The following is a 22,609-nucleotide window of genomic DNA, read 5'->3' as shown; positions in this document are numbered from 1 at the left end:
GGGGATCCTGGTACGCGCGAAAGGGCGTCTACAGCGCGGTTGTCTGTCCCTTTTTTGTACACAATGCGGTAGCGCGGCCCAACAGTTTAGCCAATATCTTCTGCTGCCACTGAGTAGCCAAGCGCTGATCTTCAAGGTGAATGAGGCTCTGTTGGTCTGTATGCACAATAAACTCATCATTCTGGAGGTATGTTCGCCAGTGATCAACTGCCATCAGGATCGCCAAGCCTTCCTTTTCATACGTGCTCAGCAGTCGGTTGCGTGGCCCCAATGCACGGCTTAAGTACCCGATCGGGTGCTTATCCCGGGAAAGTACTGCGCCAATGCCTTGATCCGATGCGTCAGTTCCCAGCTCGAAGGTTTTTGTGAAGTTGGGTAATGCCAGCACCGGCGCCGTAACCAGTGCCTGCTGAAGGGCACGGAAAGCGCCGTCCTCGAGGTCTGTCCAGCGAAACACGACACCTTTTTTGAGTAAGTCTGTGAGGGGACGACTGATGATCACGAATCCTCGAACAAACTTGCGGTAGTACCCCGCCAGGCCTAAGAATCCACGCACTTCTTTGATGTTGCTGGGCACCGGCCATTGCTGAACGGCCAGGATGTTCTTGTGGTCTGTGCGGACACCTTCCCCACTGATTTCATGGCCCAAGTAGACCAATTTCGGCTGCGCGAAAGAGCACTTGCTAAGCTCGACCTTCGGATTGTGTTTTTTCAAGAGTTGGAAGACTTGCTGGAGTAGGCTGAGATGTGAGTCCTCGTCTTACCTATGTATCAAGATGTCGTCAATGAAAACAAGGACGCCCTTGCGAAGCAGTGGCGATAGGACAATGTTCATGCCGCCTTGAAACGTAGACCGTAACACCATAGAGCATGACCTTGAATTCAAAATGACCATGGTGCGTCTTGAATGCCGTTTTGTGCTCATCCTTAGGCCTCATACGAATCTGATGGTAGCCCGCTCGCAGGTCCAAACTTGTAAACAGCCGTGAGCCTGCCAACTCGTCCAAGAGTTCCTCAATGACTGGTAGGGGATAGCGATTCCAGCCCAACGGGTACTGCAGTAGTGGTTGGGCCAGAGGAAGCCGGGGCCGTAACATTTTACTACATGCGCACCAACCTGATCGATCTGGTTTACATCGACGGACTGCTAGCTTGCCAATCATCGGGCCTACAGCTGCAAACCTACGATATCATTGTCGGTAGACGAGGCAGAACGAGGGCAACTAAAAAAGGTTAACGAGGAGCGTGTGGCCGTGCTGTTGTGTGCACTCCCTGTGCATGCAGACGAATGGACATGGCGTCCCTGGTGACGTTTCGCGGAAAACACCCAAATATCCTTGGCTAGTTTAATCTCCTCTTCCCGGAGCTAGGTAGGCACGCAGCTACTTTAGCCCTGTCGATCAAGAAACAGTCATGTGCACCGATGCTGTGATGCATGTAATATCCTTGGCTAGATGCATGCATGGGCGCAGGGGATAATTAGATGCCTTGATTTTGTGATAAACTGACGAAAAGGCAGACTAGAGATGGATGCATGTGATAGCTTCGGTCGTAACGAAACGACTAATTCAGCTGTCTCATTCCGCGCCAATTTTCCAGACATATAGTGCAAGCTATGCTTTGCCATCTTCCTCTCCAGCCAAGCAAAGCCCCACTAAAAAATCCCAAGGCCACCTGTTTTTGTTTGCATCTTAGGGCATCTGCAACGTTAACCTTCAAATCGTTTGCATACATTAAGATCGCGCGGTAAGAACGTGTTCTGAGTCCGGACAGTAGCCACGATAGAACCCCGATACCCCTTGTCCACTAAACCCCCCTCCGGGTCCAATTCTCTTCCAATCAGCCATTCTCCCTTTTGTTTTTGCATCCGCACCCTCCGCCGCCGCCGCCGTCACTGTATCTCTCCGGCCGGCACACATGCATTCCGGGACATCCGCAACCAGCACCGACGCGTCCGCTTGCCTTTTACGACGGCGTCGTCCACCCAGAACCTGTCGTAGGCAGGTACACTCCCCTCTGTCAGTGTCGTCCATGGCGGTCACCACGCTTAGTAGGTGTTCGGTCAAATGCAATTGAGCTTATTTTCGAATGCCATGTCATTTTCAACACTACGAAGGATGGCGGGGCACTCGATTATGGATGATGAGTTGTTGTGCGATGCGTGGTTGGCCGTATCCATGGATTTGATAGGCAGGAGCAGAGGGGGGGCCCTTCTGGCAGTGAGTGCATGATTCGTTTCACACGCGAAAACACATTGCGTCCTACAACATGCACATCATCCATGATCGCAATATAAGGTTATTATCGTATCGATGGTATGCCATCTAGACCAGCGTCATCAAGTTTTGTGCCGCGGTTGATATGCTGGAGATCGTAAGTTTTGCTTCTTCTTGCTCAACTTGTTGATTGAATTATTCATTCACACATTGTTGCTCTACACATTATGTAGCCCGTACGCGCTGCCGTGATGTACCACATGACAGAGGGCATACTATTCACGCACGCACATTGTTGGATGAAACTCAAGGGGCAGTATGTGTGTGACAACATGATCATCAATAAAAAGCCTTGTTGAATATCCGATTAATCTTAATTTGAGTTATTGTTGTACTAGACTTATTTGCATGCTATGTATAAATAATTTATGATATTTTCTATTTGGACTTCGTTGAAATCTGTCGCGTTTACATGAATTTCGTCCGGTTAAAACCCGGCTTGAAATCTATGCGGCAGCGTTGGATGACCGCCTCCCGCATCCGTGTCCCCGAACTGACCCTCCCTATTCATGGAAGGATGTCGAAGCAAATTTACGGGTTAGTGTTGGAGATGCCCTTGCCACGGTCATCGGTGGGGCACCTTGCAGAGTTGCACTTTCTTATGGAGTGTAGCTGTTCTTTTAGGATTTGAATCCTTAGAAAATTTCCCATATAACTCTTTTTTTGGATCCTATACAAGTCATTTGATCCACAGGCTTAAATCCTACTCACTCCGAACCAAAATATGTGACTCAATTTTGTACTAATTTTGCACCAAAGTTAGTACAAAGTTGAGTCACTTATTTTGGGATGGAGGGAGTATTTGTTTTTTTAATTCTTTTACACTATAATTCATACAAAATTAATAAAAATACGCCGCAGAGTCCTGTTGTTTCCCTCAAAAAAAATCATACAAATTTAGCATCGTCAAAATCCAGCAAGCTTCAAATTAGCATGGCATTTTAACTGTGGATTTTTCCTATTTTCATGTTTCTGGAATCATGTGAATCGAAGAGTCTTAAATTACTATTAGTTTGTCAAACTGATCTAGTTAATTTCTCCATAGCTATTCTGGTATATTGTAAAACGCATTTGCTATTCCTCATGCAACTATTTTTTTTCCGAATAAGAAGACATGGTGAAGAAGATAGATACACCGTCGGATCTAAATCAAACGGCTGAAAATAATCACATGAGATTTATGGAATGAACGGTCGCTTGCTCTTCAAGCGGTGAGTCCAATGCATCACGATTCAACAACCTAAACTAAGTCTCCAACATACAGAATCACAAAGCATCCTCCTGCAACATGTTCATTTTTGTTTCCAATGGAATCATTTGTTGCTAATTCTCTTTTGAGAGTTTTAAACTAACGTGCCTCCCATTTTGCCCTGTAGAAGTATATAGGATTTGTACACTCACTTCCAATTAGTTATGCATCTTAATTTTGACTGGACTTAACCATACACGCATCTTGATGTAACCAGACTATTTGAAGATAGATAGTGGCATTATGCCTGTGGGCTATACGGAGCCTTTTTTTAGTTAAAAAATCTTATTTATTTCCACTTGTAAATGTAGATTTATTGTAAATATATTAGAATTTTAATAAGGATGTACGTGAATTTTAAGCTACAAAGGATGTTATACATTATATCACAAATGAAAGATATAGTACATGAAATGTTTTTGGATATTTTTGAGATTTTGAAATACTATTTTTGGCACTAAGTTACAAAGCGCTTCATATAGTTGAACTATTATCTAGTTTGCCAAATAGAGCAACAATTCATCCACATATATTTCTTACATCATGATATTCCTCGGCAACAACTTTTCCGTCCATGCATCATGCATAAGGACCTCTCTAGCGCTATAGCGCATCACATATGTACCCAGTAAACTATCTTGTGATACCATGTCTAGCATCATACCATGCCACAAAAAATTGCATAGGCTAAAAAACCTAAACTATTGGTGAATGTTCACTTGACATATGTCTATTATCTCTAAAAAAAGTATAGGTTAAAAAGCCTAAATTTCTGGTACAATGGAGCAGCGAAAATCCTACACCTACGTAACTACTCCCTCTATTCCTAAATGTAGTGCCCATAGGAAATTTTAGAAGTCAAACTCCTCCTACTTCGACTACATTTATAGTGGACAAATATCTACATCTATAATAAGAAGTAAATGTCATTAGATGCTTCACTAAACATATATTTATATTTTATTTATTTGGTATTATTTTTGTTGATACTTCTCTCATTAAACTTGGTCAAACTATACAATGTTTGACTTCTAAGGAATTCTATGCGCACTACATTTAGAAATAGAGGGAGCAACTTACCAAATTTGTCTTAGTCTTGCTCTTATCAATCTCTCCCCTCAAATTTCAGGTGGGTCCCCCTTCCCGCAACTCAAGACTTGCCAACTATTTGTAACTATTTTATGTAGGTGTAGCAAAGCTCATGGAGCAGTCATCGCCGGTCGGCAGTGGCGGGTTTGAGGAACAAGGTGAGGCGGTGGTCGCTGTGGGCGACGTCCAGGGCAGTGGTGGTAGCAGCGGAGTTAATGGCATGCGGCTTGTGCAGCTGCTAGTCACCTGTGCCGAGGCGGTGTCATGCCGCGACCGTGCGTAGGAAGGCGGCGCGACTGCGGAATGTGCAGGTCAGCGCACCCGTTCACGGCACCGTGTTCCAGCGCATTGCGTCCTGCTTCGTGCAGGGCCTGGCAGACCAGCTGGCCCTGGCTCACCCGTCGGCATTGGGCCTGGCGAGGATGGTGTTCTGCGTCCTACGGTGACCGATTTTAGTGTCTTGACCCTTTTAGGAAAGTTCAACCATATTTGACCCTGGTTTGTATTTTTTTTAGATGTGACTATTTTTCCACCGTCATAGTCTCTGACAGTAGGATAACAATACCTACCGCCATAGTCTCTGACGGTAAGGTTTACTTACGCAATCACAACTGTTTGATGTGAAAAATACCCTACTGTCAGAGATTTTGCCGGTAGCTTATTATAAGCATTCACCACTATCTTTGGCGGTAGGGTCTCCCTACTGCACCGCACTGTCTATTGCATGCAGCGGAGCAAGCTAGCGCTGATGTACATGCGTGTCTGCCTCTCCATAGCATGCACACAAGCTAGCTAGCAACTCGCATCAACGTGCGGCCGAGCTAGCTAGCTACTCGCATCAACATGTCTGCATTCAGCCGAGTAATATATTCAGTTAACTTAGACCGGCAGACCCACCGAAATTAACTCGCACACTGGCAGGTACGCATGAAGCAGCAATGTGCTTACCAGTCATGCATGCATGCATGAATGGATCATCATCCATGTAGCCGGCCGGTGTCCAATCAATTCGGCAATGTTGACTGCATTCAAGACCCTATAGTCGAGGACTATGGCAAGTAGGGTATAATAGCCTGTCATCAAAAATTCTGTCGGTAAGGTATTTTTCATGTTAAATGATTGTGACGACGCAGTTAAATCCTATGCTATTAACCATGGCGGTAGGTAGTGTTATCCTACTGCAACGATCATGGATAGAAAAAAGGGCCATATCATGATTTTTCTTTTAACTAGGGTTGGATCTGGCTAAATTTTTCAAAAAGGGTCAAAACACCAAAATCGGCCTGCCGCGGTCGTCGTGCCTCGACGTGGCGCTCGAAGTGCCATACCAGCTGTGCCCGTACCTGCCTTTGCGCACTTCGTGGCAAACAGATCGAAGCCTTCGAGAGATGTTGGAGCGGCTCCTCGGCTCCGCTTCTTCTTCCTCTCTTCTACCGTAGCACTCACGAACAAGTAGGACAAAGATTTTGGTGGCCGGCTGCCTCTCACAGCCGGACCTTTTCTTTCACTATTATCTTTCTTGTCAAATAAAACATGCTTATACAACACCTTAAGTATCACACACGCACGCAGGCAGCTTATCCAGATTTTTGTGCTACTCATGCAGTAACCACCACAACCACACAGGCACACACCCATCACCAAGAGCATCTCCAACGCTGACCCTCAAATAGGACATGGATCGATGAAGACCAGTCTGCAGACATTGATACCCTAGCCGACAATCCAACCATAACTGTAATTGCCTAGAGATATTAAATTGATTTTAATGGAAATAAACAAATTTGATACAAATTTAAACAAATCGGATGAATTTCAAAGAAACTTGGATGGTTTTCATCTAAACCTAGTCTAAATGATCGCCAGTCGACCATGAGCCCAAAAAACTAAAGTTCCCCTCCGCAGGCTGCAAGCGGCTAATCGGTCGACGATGATGAGCCCCCCAAGCGTAGCTTTAACAGGAGGGGAGGAGTGGTGGCCTTCGTGGGACCCGAGCACCGGCAGCCTCCCATTCTCGATTCTTTCTCCACGCCGGCGGTGCTCGTAGACGTGTCAGCTTCGTCGCCGTGGTGGCGACGAGTTGCTCCTCCGTGCGCCGGTGCTCATCGAGGAGGCGGAGTTGTAGGCCAAGTTGGCCTGCGCCTGCCGGAACGCGGCCTCCTGCTCTTCCAACACCATGTCGGTGTAGTGAGCCTGTGCCTTGCCCAGGGTGATGCTAGCATGGGCCGGCGAGGACGGTGGCACCGGCTCGTCCATTGGTTCATCTACGACAATGGCCACCGGAGAGCTCGTCCGTCTACCGACCTGTTAGGCAGCCGCAATGGCAGCGATCTCCTTCTTTTGTTTGGATGAGAGGTTGTCTCACATAGCTTTGGAACTTGAGGAGGCCATGGCGGGTGTGGTGCCGAGAGGAGATATGGATCAAAGGATGTCAGATGCGACTGTTGTCGGCTCTGACGTTTAAATAGCGGGCGGACGAGCAGGCAAGGCCGTGAGGTGGTTAATGATGGGCGCAGATGGACGGATGGGTGGCGCTGGAGCAGGTTTCTCGGCAACTGCACATGATTAATAAAGGAAGGCAGATGGACAGACTTTCGTTTGAACACGTAGAAGGCGCGTACACCGGGAAGCAACGTGGGCAGCGCTGCCAGTCGGCGCGCTACTTCAATACCGGCTTCGATGAGAGGTCTCGTTCGCTCTGGACCGACATGAATGCGGTGCTAACGCTCTGAAGCGGCGCTGACCGCTTCGGGCGGGAAAGGGCACGAGAGCCGGAGAGGTTTTTGGGTGGGCCAGGGTTTTCGGAGGCGTGCGTGGCAGTGGTCCGGATGTCCGCAAAGCTCTTCTAGTTTGCACGAAAAATGACATCTAAACCACAGAAGTGCGTTGGATGACAAAACACATCAGAAGCGTGCAATCTAGACAGATGGGTACAGGTTGAGGGCCCGGGTTGGAGATGCCTTAACCAACTAAGCCATGCACTAACTAATCTAGCTACATGCACGTACATCCAACACTTGCACAACATCTCAACGGCCACACTATGTGGCCAGCATGCAATGCGCACACAAACTATTTGCTGTGTGGTGAAGGAGACCCGCGGCGCTCTCGTCTTCGTCCTGCAGACTATCCGCGAGCTCTCGCCGAAAGCGTTCGTCATCGTGGAGCAGGGCGCCGGCCACAACTACGCCGCGTTGTTCTACGCCCTCGACATGGCGCTCCCGCGCTATGACGTCCGGCACGCTCGCGTGGAGCAATTCCACTTCGGCGCCGAGATCCACAACGTGGTAGGATGCGAGGGCGTGGCGCGCGTCGAGCGGAACGAGCGCGCGGACTGTTGGGATAATTATGCATCTCTGGGATGCCATTAGCAGGAACAGATTGCATCTAGATCACCTAAAACATAAACAGAGAAGGGTTTAGGGAATCATTACGTGTCACGGCAGTGGACATGATCGCCTGCTTGGTGCAGGCTTGATGCAGAGGTGATGTAGTCGAGGTAGAAGTCCTCCTCAACGTCCTGATGCCCTCAGGACGCCACCGGCACTGCCCGGCGACGGCAGCGGCGGCTGGAGTAGGTCTTCCCGTCGCTGCAGCGCTCCCCCTGATCGGATGGGATGAGAGAATATCGGGAGGAGAGTGAAACCGTACGTGAATTGTGATCGCGCAGGCTGCCAACCCTCTCCCGTTTCCTTTTATGTAGCGCTGGCGACAGGGGACCTAAACCATCAGTTGGTTTGGGTGCCCCCGATCAGGGCGCCTCAGTTGGGATAAAAAGCCCACGTACGTTGGTGCGTGGGGCCTTTTCCTTTAACGTTATCTTTTCCCCTTTTTTTGTTAGACTAATAGATCTAACTGGCTTGTTTAAGCCGTCAGATCAAAACCAACATTCTCCCCCTTGATCGTTAGGCTTAACTTCATTCGCCCATTCTACATAGGAATGATGTACCAAAGTGAGGTGTTACAACAGCTCAAAACGCTATAGAACCTCAACACTTATAGTACACCCGCCTATTTTGAAATGGAAAACATTTTACTAATTGGGGAGTGGTTTATTTTAATGGTCCTCTTATTCCAGAATCATCAGGCCTCCAGTAGTCCCATGCCGGCAACATGCTCACGAAAGATACTGGGTGGTAAGCCTTTTGTTAGCGGATCCGCAAGCATATGCTTCGTTCTTATATGTTTAACATCAACTGTTTGATCCTGGATTCTATCTTTCACAACACGATACTTTATGTCAATGTGTCTGGCAGCATTACTTGACCTGTTGTTACTCGTATAGAAAACTGCTGGTTCATTATCGCAGTACAATAAAATTGGTTTAGATATGCTGTCAACCACTTTAAGTCCGGGTATAAAATTCTTTAGCCATACAGCCTGCCCGGTGGCCTCATAACATGCTACAAATTCTGCTTGCATCGTAGATCCAACAGTTAACGTTTGTTTGGAGCTTTTCCACGATATAGCTCCTCCCGCGAGTGTGAATATATAACCTGACGTGGATCTCATACTATCCACACACCCGGCAAAATCAGAGTCTGAATAACCAACAATTTCTAGGTTATCAGTTCTTTTATATGTAAGCATGAAGTCCTTAGTTCCTTGCATATAACGCAAGACTTTCTTTGCGGCCTTCCAGTGGTCCGGTCCTGGATTTGATTGGTATCTGCCAAGCACCCCGGTTACAAAACATAAGTCTGGGCATGTACACACTTGAGCATACATGATGCTTCCAACAGCTGAAGCATAAGGAACCGACTTCATCTGATCAGTTTCACATTGGTTCCTCGGACATTGAAATGTCCCAAACTTATCGCCCTTAACTATAGGAGCAGGTGAGGGTGAGCACTTATGCATATTGAATTTTTTCAGTACTATCTCAAAGTATGCCTTTTGAGATAGTCCTAACGTTCCTCTGGACCTATCTCGATGAATCTCGATGCCGAGGACATACGAGGCTTCACCATGATCTTTCATATCAAAACTGGATGACAGAAAATTCTTGGTCTCATGCAGCATATCCTTATCGCTACATGCCAACAATATGTCATCAACGTATAGGACTAAAAATGTGAACCTACTGCCTTTAAACTTAATGTATATGCAGTTGTCCACAACATTTTCGGTGAAACCAAAAGTTTTGATAATTTTATCAAACTTGAGGTACCACTCTCTTGAAGCTTGCTTCAAGCCATAAATTGATTTCTTTAGACGACATGCTAAATGTTCCTTTCCTTCCACAACAAAGCCTTCTGGTTGAGCCATGTAGACATCTTCTTTTAAGTCACCATTTAGAAATGCCGTTTTAACATCCATTTGGTGTAGTTCCAGGTCGTAATGAGCTACTAATGCCATTATGATTCTGAAAGAATCCTTGGTTGACACAGGAGAGAAAGTTTGTTTATAATCAATGCCTTCTCTCTGTGTATATCCTTTTGCCACTAGCCTTGCCTTGAACCGTTCGACATTCCCTTTGGAATCATACTTGGTTTTGTAGACCCACTTGCAGCCTACTTTCTTAGCTCCATCGGGAACTTCTACTAAGTCCCATACATCATTTGAGCCCATAGATTTCAACTCGTCTTCCATGGCAACCAACCATTTGGACGAATTTTCGCTTTTAATGGCTTCCTTATATGAGGTTGGATCCTCCACCTTTCCCATATCATTCATGTCCTCCATCAAAAAGGTGATATAATCATCTGATATGGCTTTCTTCCTCTCACGCCGTGGTCTACCCATGGGCGGAGGTGGTGGTGGAACATCATCATTTTTATTATTTTCTCGGAGATCCTCATTTGTGTTTGGATTCTCATTATTAGTTTCTGGATCACCATTCGACTGAGAGACTGAACCGTGAGATTCAGGATCATCAGATGTCACATTTCTTCGTATTGGAAAAACAATCTCTTGGATAGTCGGGGATGGTACACAAACCCGCTTCTCCTCAAGATCGATCTCCCTTAAATTTGTGATCTCATTATCCTCAAAAAATACCGCTTGTCTAGTCTCCACAAACTTGGTGGTGCGATTTGGACAATAAAAACGATATCCCTTTCCCCTATGAGGGTATCCTACGAAGAAACAGCTAACTGTTTTTGGATCCAATTTCTTAAGTTGTGGATTGAAAACTTTAGCTTCAGCAGGGCAACCCCACACCCGTAAGTAATTCAAGCTCGGTTTCTTTCCCGCCCACGTCTCGTAAGGTGTGTTAGGTGCTGACTTAGTTGGAGCAAGATTTAGTATGTGTGCAGCTGTCTTTAATGCCTCTATCCAAAGGCTTACTGGTAAACTCGAGTGACTAAGCATGCTTCGCACCATATCCATAAGGGTGCGGTTGCGGCGCTCGGCCACACCATTTTGTTGTGGTTCACCAGGCATTGAGTACTGAGCAATGATTCCATTTTCAGATAAGAACTTGGCAAAAGGTCCAGGAATCTGCCCATAAGGAGCATGCCTACCATAATACTCTCCCCCGCGATCAGACCGTACAACTTTGATTTTTGCGTTCAGTTGATTTTCAACCTCCGCTTTATAGACTTTGAATTTCTCCAAAGCTTCCGATCGGTCACGTATGGGATAAATATACCCATAGCGGGAAAAGTCATCTGTGAATGTAATGAACGAATCAAAACCATCTATAGACTTAATATTAAGGGGTCCACATATGTCGGTGTGAATTAATTCTAAAACCCTTGTGGCTCTAACTGCTCCTTTCTTAATTGTTTTTGCAAATTTTCCTTTAATGCAGTCGACACATTTGTCTGCATCTGAGAAGTCTAATGGGAGGAGTATTTCATTTTTAACTAAGCGTTCCATTCTCCCCCTCGAAATGTGGCCCAAACGACAATGCCACAATTTCGAAGAATTACTTACTCCTTTCCATTTCTTCTCAACATTAATTTCATCACTCACATGCATAATTGAATCATTATGAAGAGATAACATGTATAGTTGGCCTCGTCTAACACCGATGCCTACATTCTTATTACATTTGATCAAAGCAAATTGTTTCTTGCCAAAATGGCACTCATACATATCATCATCTAAACGAGAAACTGAAATCAAATTCCTACTTAAGGTAGGCACATAAATAACATTATTCAATCTAAGAGTGTGGCCAGTGTGTAGCTCCAACGTGAGAGATCCCACAGCTTCAACATCGGCCTCAACTCCGTTCGCAACCTTAAGCTTTCTTGTTCCTCCTCTTACGGTTTGGATCGTATCGAATCCCTGCATAGAGTTAGCAACGTGACTGGTTGCCCCTGAATCAATCCACCATGACTTTATTGAAAAATCAACATAAAGTGATTCATCTACAAAAGTAATTTCATCAATACCTTTTTTGTTCATCCATTTTAGAAAGCCTGGGCAGTCCCTTTGATAGTGTCCCTCTTCTTTGCAGAAGTTACAAGCATTTTCTCCAGCAGTGGAGCTGCTAGGAGCAGAAGAAGAACCACCGGCTTCTTTACCCTTGAATGCCTTAGGGTTGAATGGCTTAGTGCCTTCTTTCTTGACTTGCCTTTTCTGAGGCTTAGGGAAACCTTGTCCGTCATGCTTTCTCTTGTTAGAGCCAACATGAAAGACATGGTCTTTTTTCTGCCTCATGATCCTTTCTTCCTCCTGGACGATCCTTGCGGTCATCTCAGAGAGTGGTCATTTTTCCTTTAGAGAGTTATAGTTGACCTTAAATTGTTCAAACTCTTCAGGAAGAGACTCAAGAATAATTATGACAAGAAGGGCTTCACTTAAAGAACACTCCAAAGCCTTAAGCTTGGTGAAAGCATTTACCACCCTCAATATGTGCTGCCTAACATTTCCGTCAATAGTGTATTTCTGAAGAAGTTTAGCAAAAAGCTCATGAGCATACACTTTGTCGGAGCCTTTAAATTGCTCCTCCATTTCAGTGAGGAAATCTTTAGCAGTATCTTTCTTAGGGAGTGCTTCAGAAATGTCCGGCGATATTGTCGCTTTCATGATGAGAAGCGCAATATGGTTGGACTTATTCCACTTTTCCATCTTAACATCATACTCCTTCTTGAGTTCTGCATACCCTGTGACACCTGCCACAGGTGCCACAGGTTTTTCTTCCCTCAAGGCATAGTCAAATTCATTACAACCCAAACATAATTCGACTTGGGACTTCCAACGAGGGAAGTTACTCCCCGTAAGTGGTTCGATCGTGTCGGACCGGAATGGAGCGGAAGCTGAAATCATCATAAAAGTTCATAAGTAAAGTTGCATGATTATAAATTTACGTTGGTAAATAAACAAACATGCCAAGTATTTAATTTCAACTCCATGTCAAAACACCGTTGGGCAGAAAAAAAAACATGGAATTAAAATATCATAGGGGATGACTCATAATAATAAAACAACGTTGGTCCGAATTAAAATTAGAGTCATTTCATTCTCAATTTAAACATCAACATAAAAAAACATTATCATTATTTGATGTCTAAAAAAACTTCATCATCCAAAAACACATAATAAATCATGAATAAAATATCTCGTTGGTTCAATTTTACCCAGAATAATAATGTGTTTATTACATTTTTTACGCATTTTCTGGTTTAAGCAGTGCAAATCATAATATTTATTAACTTAAACGCACTGGAAAAACAGAAAATCGCGACAGTGATTTTGGCCCAAAATACCTCACAGCTACAAGTAAAACGGCCCAGCCCAGCAGCGAAAAACGTTAAGAGGAAAAAAAAACGCGCTGGGCAAAGGCAACCTGGGCCGAAGCCCGTGACCGAAAATGGCCCATTAATGCCCGAAGGCCCGAGCCGGTGCTCCGCGTCGCTGAGAGCCGCTCGATCGAATCAGACGGCCAGCGCGGCTTGGATCCTGAACAAAAGTGCCGACCGGTAACCCTAGTCACTTTCTCCTCCCCCCCACATTTCTCGCTCGTGAGCGGCGACGGCATTCGACGGCGGCCTGAGGCGCGTCGGCCATGGCGGCGCGGCGGCTGCGCTCGCCGGAGGAGCGTGCAGCAGGATGAATCCCGCGCGCTCCCCCGTCGAACGTGGCCCCGGCGGCAGTGCTCATGGCGCATCAAGGGAGGGAGGATGGGCACACCGGCCACCGTGGCATGAAGGGCGATGGCGACCCGCGCGGCGTCGGCCACACAGGTGCGCGTCCATTCTAGCCGCGGCGGCAGCTCAAGTTCTTTCCGCGCGTCGTCCCGAGGACGGCGGCGTCACGGCGTCTCCGCCCTCGCACCGTGGTGGACGCAGTGCGGGCCCCGAAGGGAAGAGGCGGCTACGCGGCGCATTAGGTGAGGATTCTCCTCATTCTCCCCAAAAATCGTATTCATCAGTGCTTAATTGGTGAAAAAACATGCCTAATTGAAAAAATTAGGGTTCTACCGAAATTGGGGATTTATCTAGGGTTCTTCAACATGGGGGGTTTGCTACTGTTGATCCCTCTACCTTCTTATTTGTTTATCAAAAAAAAACCCGGAACCAGTACTTAAACATGATTGATTCTAATTAACCGTGACATAACCATGAGCATTAAATCTTAACTTAGATTAATTAGAATTGATGAACGTAGGTGGCAGTACTGATCCGTAGCACATTAGAATTAAAACATGATGATTTACAGAGGGCATCAAGACAGTAGCATGCATCTTAGGGCTAACCAGGGGCTAAAACTTTCAATCTTTGATCATGAACCCTAAACCTGACTTGATCTAAACTTGATGTTGATCTACAGATCAATAATATAGGGACCTATTGCAATCAAACTTGGCGACTGATACCATTGTTGGGATAATTATGCATCTCTGGGATGCCATTAGCAGGAACAGATTGCATCTAGATCACCTAAAACATAAACAGAGAAGGGTTTAAGGGATCATTACATGTCACGGCAGTGGACATGATCGCCTGCTTGGTGCAGGCTTGATGCAGAGGTGATGTAGTCGAGGTAGAAGTCCTCCTCAACGTCCTGATGCCCTCAGGACGCCACCGGCACTGCCCGGCGACGGCAGCGGCGGCTGGAGTAGGTCTTCCCGTCGCTGCAGCGCTCCCCCTGATCGGATGGGATGAGAGAATATCGGGAGGGGAGTGAAACCGTACGTGAATTGTGATCGCGCAGGCTGCCAACCCTCTCCCGTTCCCTTTTATGTAGCGCTGGCGACAGGGGACCTAAACCATCAGTTGGTTTGGGTGCCCCCGATCAGGGCGCCTCAGTTGGGATAAAAAGCCCACGTACGTTGGTGCGTGGGGCCTTTTCCTTTAATGTTATCTTTTCCCTTTTTTTTGTTAGACTAATAGATCTAACTGGCTTGTTTAAGCCGTCAGATCAAAACCAACACGGACCAGTGGCGACGCCGCATGAGCCGCGCAGGCTTCCTGTCCATGCCGTTCAAGATGGCAGCCAAGGCACGGAAGTGGCTGGAGGAGAACGCTGGCGGCAGTGGATACACGGTGGACGAAGAGAAGGGGCGCCTCGTGTGCTTGGATGGAAGGGCAAGCCCGTCATCGCTACCTCGTGCTGGAAATGCCAGGGACACTGATGGTGATCAGTTTCTCGCCTGCTGGCCACTGTCGAACACTTCACAATGTTCACAATATCCACGACCACGAGTACGTGTACGTACACGGTACGTGCGTGCACGGTGGATTGGATGTGAGAAAAGCGATCGTGGACGATCGCATCTGAGGCCAACTCCACCGGCCGCCGCCGGTCCCTGCCTCTTCCGTTTGGCCACTCCGGCCACGCGAGGAGGTGGGGACCACGGCGCTTCGACGCCGGCCTGTAGTTAGGGTTTGTCTAGTGTCTCCTTAGGGCGCCGTTGTGATGGTGGGAGCGACGCATGTGCAAATAAATCTGCCTCAACTCCACTCCCACACCGGCGGCGACCTTCACGGCGGCGTCTCGGAGTTGATAGCAATCGTATGTTGTTCGGTCCTGTAGATCGGCAGCTTGGTCTTCTCGTCGTTCTTCAGATCTGGCGATGAATAAAAGTATTTCAGTTTCTTCTCCGATGCGGTGTTCTACACTGTGGTCGGTGAGGGATCTGGACGGAAGTGTGTCCAAGCGGGGATGGTGTGGCGGCGGCATCTTCCCCGTGGTGGACTTGTGTTCTGGGGCTTCGTCGTTGCGACGACGTTTTCTCCGACGACGGAATGGAGCCCGGGAGGTCGTCCAGGAGTACGTGCAGACTGCTGATTGCGCATGTCACAGCTGGAAGATGGTGTATCCTGTGCTGGTTTTGTGGTTGGAGGCTGACAGTTCTGGTTTCTTCCTTCGACGTTGTAGTCGTGCGAGGATGTCAGTTCTGGAGCTTGATGGCGTGTCCGGGGACATGTTGCCCCGGTCTGATTCGTTCAACGGCAATGGTTTTGCTTCTGGCAAACGACTTTGGAGGTCCGTAAAGCTGTTGATCAGCGATGGAGCCGCATCGAGCTCGGGCGTAGAGATGATCTGTCTTCCGTCCCTTTGATGGTCGCTTCGGTGGTGTCGAAGGAGGGAGATAGGCGCTGGTTTTTTGCATAGATTTATCCTATATTTTCAGGTCTGTAAGGTCGGTGTGTACGTGCCTTGTAACTTGATTTCATCTTATAAATGAGACACGTATTACCATGCAAAAAAACCCGGGAAAGATGTGGAGGGTTCAGACCACTCGGGCGGATGGGCGTTGGATTCATCAGCCTCACCCTTGCCATACTAGCCGCCGGAACGCCATCACCAGTGTAGAAAACAAGGCTTTGGTCGTGGCCAGATAAGAGTATTAGTCCATATCATGTTACGAACCGGGACTAATGGGAGCATCAGTCTCAGTTCGAGAGGCTAGGACGCTACCCGGATCTCGGCAGGCATCAGTCCCGGTTCGACTGGGACCTTTAGTTCTGGTTCCAACCACCAACCGGGACTAAAGGAGTTGATGCCCTTTAGTCCTGGTTGGTGTCTGGAACCGGGACTAAAGGATAGACATTTAGTCCCGGTTCTAGATAAAAACTGGGACTAAAGTTTTGCCTATATATATCCATGCCCTCCTCCTCTGTTTTTTGGCTGTGGAAGGGTGGAGGTGTGGGCTACTGTGTTTTTTTGCCTATATATGCACATGAGGTGTTAAATAAAATGCCCGAGCCACACTTAAACTTTCTCCTCTGTTCTTCGTCTAAGATCGACCTCCAAATTTGTATTAATTTGGCCACTTCTTTATTCATGATGTTCTGTAATGGTTTTTGATATACTTAATTATATACTAGAATTGCTCCAATGAAAGACAGACAATGGTGTATTTGGAAAGGGATTTGAGAAGCTACTGAAAATAATGAACGCACAAAAAGTCTGGAGTTAAAATAAGTTCAAAAAATGAAATCCCTTTGTAATAGATGATTTTTCGTCCGAAACCCTGATACTCCTAAAGAAATTGTCCAGTTTGTACACGAAGTGCATCCAGTTTTTCCCGTAACCCTCTAAACTATTTAGCACGTGCTATGTGGGTGAAATTATAATGCCATGCCAAGTTTTAACCTTTTCAGAGTTCACTTGTAGTGATTTTCAAATTCAGGATCATTTAGCTCAAAATAAATCATTAAATGCATTAAAAATAGCAAACAAAGTCACAGAAGTGTTGAAAATTGATGGTGTGCCTTTTAAAATAAGTTTAAAAAATGAAATCCCTTTGTAATAGATGAATTTTCATCCGAAACTCTGATACTTCGAAAGAGATTGTCGAGTTTGTACACGAAGTGCATCCAATTTTTCCCATCACCCTCTAAACCTTTTAGCACATGCTATGTGGGTGAAATTATGATACTATGCTAAGTTTCAACCTTTTCAGAGTTCATTTGTAGTGTTTTTCAATTTCAGGGCCATTTAGCTCAAAATAAATCATTAAATGCATGAAAAATATTAAATGAAGTCACAATAGGGTTAAAAATTGATGATTTGCTTTGAATGGTTCATATTGAATGCATAAAAAGTCTGGAGTTAAAATAAGTTTTAAAAAATAAAATCCCTTTGTAGTAGATGAGTTTTCCTCTGAAACCCTAATACTTCGAAAGTGATTGTCCAGTTTGTATACGAAGTGCATCCGCTTTTCCCCATAACCCTCTAAAGATTTTAGCACATGCTATGTGGGTGAAATTATGATACCATGCCAAGTTTCAACCTTTTTCAAAGTTCATTGGTAGTGTTTTTCAATTTCAGGGTCGTTTAACTCAAAATAAATCATTAAATGCATGGAAAATAGCAAGTGAAGTCACAAAAGGGTTGAAAATTGATGATGTGCTTTTGAATGGTGCATACTGAACACACAAAAAGTCTGGAGTTAAAATAAGTTAAAAAATGAAACCCTTTGTAATAGATGAGTTTTCGTCCGAAACTTTGATACTTCGAAAGAGATTGTCCAGTTTGTACAGGAAGTGCATCCAATTTTTCACGTAACCCTCTAAACTTTTTAGCACATGCTATGTGGGTGAAATTATGATACCATGCCAAGTTTCAACCTTTTCAACTAAAATGCTTTTACAAAACTCTAATAGCAAAAATAATCAACTACAAAGAATCAATTAAAATATTTTGTTATGATCAACTAAAACAAAACTATAACACCGACGCTAGCTGGGCCTCCCCGAGCATCGCCGCGCCACCGTGAGCCGCCCGTCCTCGTCGCCGGCCAGATCTCATTGTCGGCTGTCCTCGTTTGCTGGTACTAGTCACTCAACAAGCCTTCGTATGCTCCTCGGTGAGCACTCTCCCCCCTCAAGTTTCTGTCAAATTTTTGGGTTAGGGAGAGAACAAGTTTCTCTCAAGTTTCTATAGAAGTAATATAGCAAATTTGATGTGGCAAAGTAATGTTGTGGCAAGCATCTTTTGGGCAAGTTGTGGCAAAGTTATGAAATTTATGAATTTTTTGACGGTGCACATCAAGTGTATGATGAAATGCTAGAGTGTCGGGGATATACACCGCGGTGTAACCCGCCGGATGTATGACCCGACTGGAGCTTGGCGACTCACTGGCGACCCGCCCGGACCTGGCGGTTTATAGGCAACCCACCTGAACATTACGACTCACTGGTGACCCGGCGGGCGGGTCAAATAGATGACAAGGCCCAAGGCCCAGAAGGCCGGCTCATGCTATGGTGGGCCGGCTTAAGAGGAAAGGCATAAGGAGTTTTCCCTTAAGGGGGCAAGACTAGGATTTCGCTTGTTATAGAATAGTCCTAGTCCTACTAGGACTCCACATGTAACCCGCCCTTCAACTTATATGGGAGGGGGAGGGCATCCCAAGAGGGGGAGAGGTAATCTCTAAGGCTAGACACAATTAGGAGAGCTGGTTTATGTGGCGACTCCCTCATGAGCATAATGAGACCTAGCCACAAACATCATGTAGCGCTATTACCGGATGATGTTTTCAGGGGCCTGAAGCTGTCTAAATCCTTGTCTTGTGCGTTGATCCACCTCGCGTCTCTCATCTCGAACAACCCCTCTCAAGCTACCACAAATATGTGTTGGCCTCACGACTAAGTCATCACACTAGGACATCTATCGTGACAAATCCACAACACAGAGGGCTTTATGGATTTTAGGAATTTTTGAGAATTTTTGTGTTGAGATGTTGATGCACAAAAGAGAGTCTCGCAAAGTTTCAGAATTTTTGGAGCAATTTAAATTGGGCTTTGACCACGAAGTTTGAATCTGGTCCAAATTTGAACTGAATGAAATTTGAAAATTTTGAACTATGGAACCAAATGTTTTTGGTGGAATGGGTTGTGGGTACTGTCAAATAGATGGAGTAATTTTTGTGGGTACAAAAAAAATGGGGAGAATATAGCTCCTTTGCAAATCAAAGAACAATTTTTTTGCATTAGAGTTCATTTTGTCTTTTTTGTAAGTTTTAATGCAAGCATCTTTTGGGCAATCTTTGAACATGAAGTAGGACCATGTTGATGTCATCTTGCTCTATATGTCCTATTTTAGTTTTTGTAGTACATATATTGAATTTCAGAACATTAATCTTTGAATTATGAACATAGGAAATGTCTGACAACGACGATAGGATCCAATAGTGCAAGTACTGCGGCGATGACTGGGGTCTGTGCGACAGGCCTCACCAGGAAGGCGGTCGACGCTTCAGTATTGAGCTCGACGAGACCTTCGATGTGCATACGGTACGCAACAACGACAAGTCTTTTTTCCGTAATTAAGCATGACTTATGTTTCTTCAATGTGTAATTTTCGCTTTCTACAATTCTACTAGTGCATTCCCTGCCATGCAAGACGTTATGTCTTGGAGAGATGCATTTTGAAGATCATGAGAATATGCAGATAAAGAGAGTTCGCCTCAGGATCCATCATGGTTATGCTTTTAACGTAAAGCTATACAATGCGGTGACCTACTCCCATTTTGGTTGCTCGAATTGGGAAGCACTATGCAAGGTGTATGGTTTTCAGGAGGGTATGTATGTCACCTTCGATCTGGGTGATGATCCTGAAGATGACATGGATGAAGATAATGTCGACGAAGATAATATCAACATTTGGGTCGATGCTCATATGCTTCCACTTCTACCTCTATGTGAGTTTCTCAAACATATTCAATGCGTTGTTTATATTGTATTTATAAAAATAGTTGACAGCTTATTTCCATTCTTCAAGAAATGTACGAAAAGTAGTAGACAAAACCTACTACAGTTTTGGGTCTGAGCTAAATTGCGAGGAGGTAAATCATTTTGAGTTGTTATCATGATGATGATGAGTTATGTGCTACCTTTGTGCTAGAGTGATGAGCTAGTTCCTATATATATGACTATGATGATGAGTTGTTATTATAATGATGATGGTGATGATGATGATGATGATGATGATGATGATGATGATGATGATGATGTATGAGTTCTTATATGAATATGATGATGAATTATTATGATCATGTTGAGTTATTATGTCAACGGGAGGAAGAAACACGATTAGATTCATGTGCCCAAAAGTTGGATTAGTAGGACTACTAATCCAACTTTTGGTCACACGAATCTATCTGTGTTTCTTCCACCTAATAATATAATAACTCAACATGATCATAATGATATAACAATCCCTCATGTGACCGAAATTTGCATAGCGATGTATAAATACAAAGGAAAATATGCAACGGATTTTTTTAGTCTTATATGATTTTATGCAACAGAAAATACCCTCCTAAACCCCTAACCCCTCCTTAAAAAAACTAGCGCCTGGTAGTTGCTGACGTGTGGCCACCTTTTATTCCTGGTTGGTGTTACCAAGCGGGACTAAACGTCCTCTTGCCTAGGCGCCCCACAGCGGCCACGTCGAGCACCTTGAGTCCCAGTTCGTAACCCAACCGGGAGGAATAGTGTGGGCCTTTAGTCCCGATTGTTTAGTCCTGGTTGCAGAACCGGGACTAAAGGCCCTCTAGAACCGGGACTGGTGCCCTTTTTTACTAGTGCATGAAGGTTTTTGGGTGGAAATGAACGATACAATGAGAGTAAGAAGGAAGATAAGCTTTAGGTAATCTAGTTGTAATCTGTTGGAGTAGATAATACTGCCTTAGGTCACCAAATTTATCAACTCTATTACAGATTTTTTTTGAATAACGTAGATCCTTATGCATTCGCCATAACAAGTACATCGCTGATGACAAGGGGTACCCTATTAAAGTTTAAAGTTGAAGAAAATCTAGCTAACTTAGCAAGTTCATGGGCAACCCTATTCGCTTCCCTATTACAGTGCTCGAATCTAGTAATTAATGGAAAAGGCATAGGCCAAAAAATAACAATCGTCAAACACTTTGGCTGCTGTACTCGTCATCCGTCCTCCATTATTCATGGTTTCAATGACCTTCAAGTTATGTGAGTTAATAACGAGATGGTTGCAACCCATCCTTTAAGCAATTGATAGACCATATCTAAGCACCAAAGCTTCAGCCGTCAGGACATCTGTGCCCCATTCAACTCTTCAATTCCCCTTGCAACGAATTTTCTGTTATCGTCCCACAAAACAGTACAAGCCCTGCGCCTAAGCAGATCATGATCAAAAGAGGCACCCACATAAACATATCAACTATTACAGATGCTCTTAGTACTTAGCGCTTTGTTAATATTTTGGGATGGACTGATGATGGGAAGCTTAGGCTCAAAAGGCTCAATAAAGTGCAGAAAACCCTACGGACTGTCCTGGACGTGCGGCAAACATTACAAGTAGTGTAATTTTTCATGGTGTTAGGGCATCTTCAACGTGGACCATCAAACCGTCTTCATACGTTCGGACCGTGTTGTCTGAACAGCAGAAGCCATCCAACGCGGGTCTGTATCAGTTCACATGATGGTCCGGACACATTTTCTCCCGCAAATCGGAGACAAATGTGGGGGGCTTTGCGGGCGTCTGGACAACATCCACGCCCGTCTCTGACCACTTTGGCCCACCCAAACCCACTCCTCCCTCGTCCGCGCGCGTTCCCATCTGACGTCAGCTTCCCACATTCATGTCGTTGTAGAGGGCGCTGCTGCACATTGAAGATGGCTCAGGGCAGACATGACCTCTCACTGCCTCCACCACTGAAGCGACGCACCGGTGATGGCGCCGCCCGCTGCACGCCCGATTGAACACGCATCCTCGCCACATTCAAACGCCTTCATTAAACCCGCGTGGAAGCCGAGAAACCTACTCCGGCCACACATCTATACACGAGCGGGCCGACATTAAACACAACGCATGGCAAGCTCCTCCTGTCCGCCCGCTATTTAAAGGGGGCCAGACGCCGGGCGAATCGCACCTCTCCGCCACTCCCCATCTCCTCCTTCAACCATGTCTTCACCCTTTCGATGGAATCCGACGAGTAGAAAGAGCGGTTCTATGGCATAAAAGCCGGCTGGGTGGCCTGCCGAGCTAGCCGGATTCGAGCGAGGCAACTTGCTTCCCCACCTCCCTCGCCTAGCCTGACGGAGCAAGTTACCGCTTCAAGCAGGCGCGTGGTTCAGCAACTCGCTGCTCCAAGCCAGCTTGTGGAGGA

General features: G+C 45.7%; 1 protein-coding gene and 1 pseudogene across 1 annotated transcript; one reads left to right on the top strand and one right to left on the bottom strand.

Moving 5' to 3' along the window:
* The first annotated feature begins 4,726 nt into the window (after nucleotides 1–4,726).
* Nucleotides 4,727–15,142, top strand: LOC119279787 (annotated as a pseudogene).
* LOC119281831 lies at nucleotides 11,967–14,655 on the bottom strand. Its single transcript, XM_037562252.1, has 2 exons — nucleotides 14,486–14,655; nucleotides 11,967–12,824 (listed from the first exon to the last, which is right to left on the bottom strand). Exons 1-2 carry the CDS (start codon nucleotides 14,502–14,504, stop codon nucleotides 12,274–12,276), a joined length of 570 nt encoding a protein of 189 aa, XP_037418149.1. The 5' UTR covers nucleotides 14,505–14,655; the 3' UTR covers nucleotides 11,967–12,273.
* Nucleotides 15,143–22,609: the final 7,467 nt, after the last annotated feature.

This window comes from Triticum dicoccoides, chromosome 3B, assembly GCF_002162155.2.
Source record: "Triticum dicoccoides isolate Atlit2015 ecotype Zavitan chromosome 3B, WEW_v2.0, whole genome shotgun sequence".
NCBI lineage: Eukaryota > Viridiplantae > Streptophyta > Magnoliopsida > Poales > Poaceae > Triticum > Triticum dicoccoides.
The sequence above is the reverse complement of the archived record's forward strand: the minus strand, read 5'-3'. Positions and strand labels throughout refer to the sequence as shown.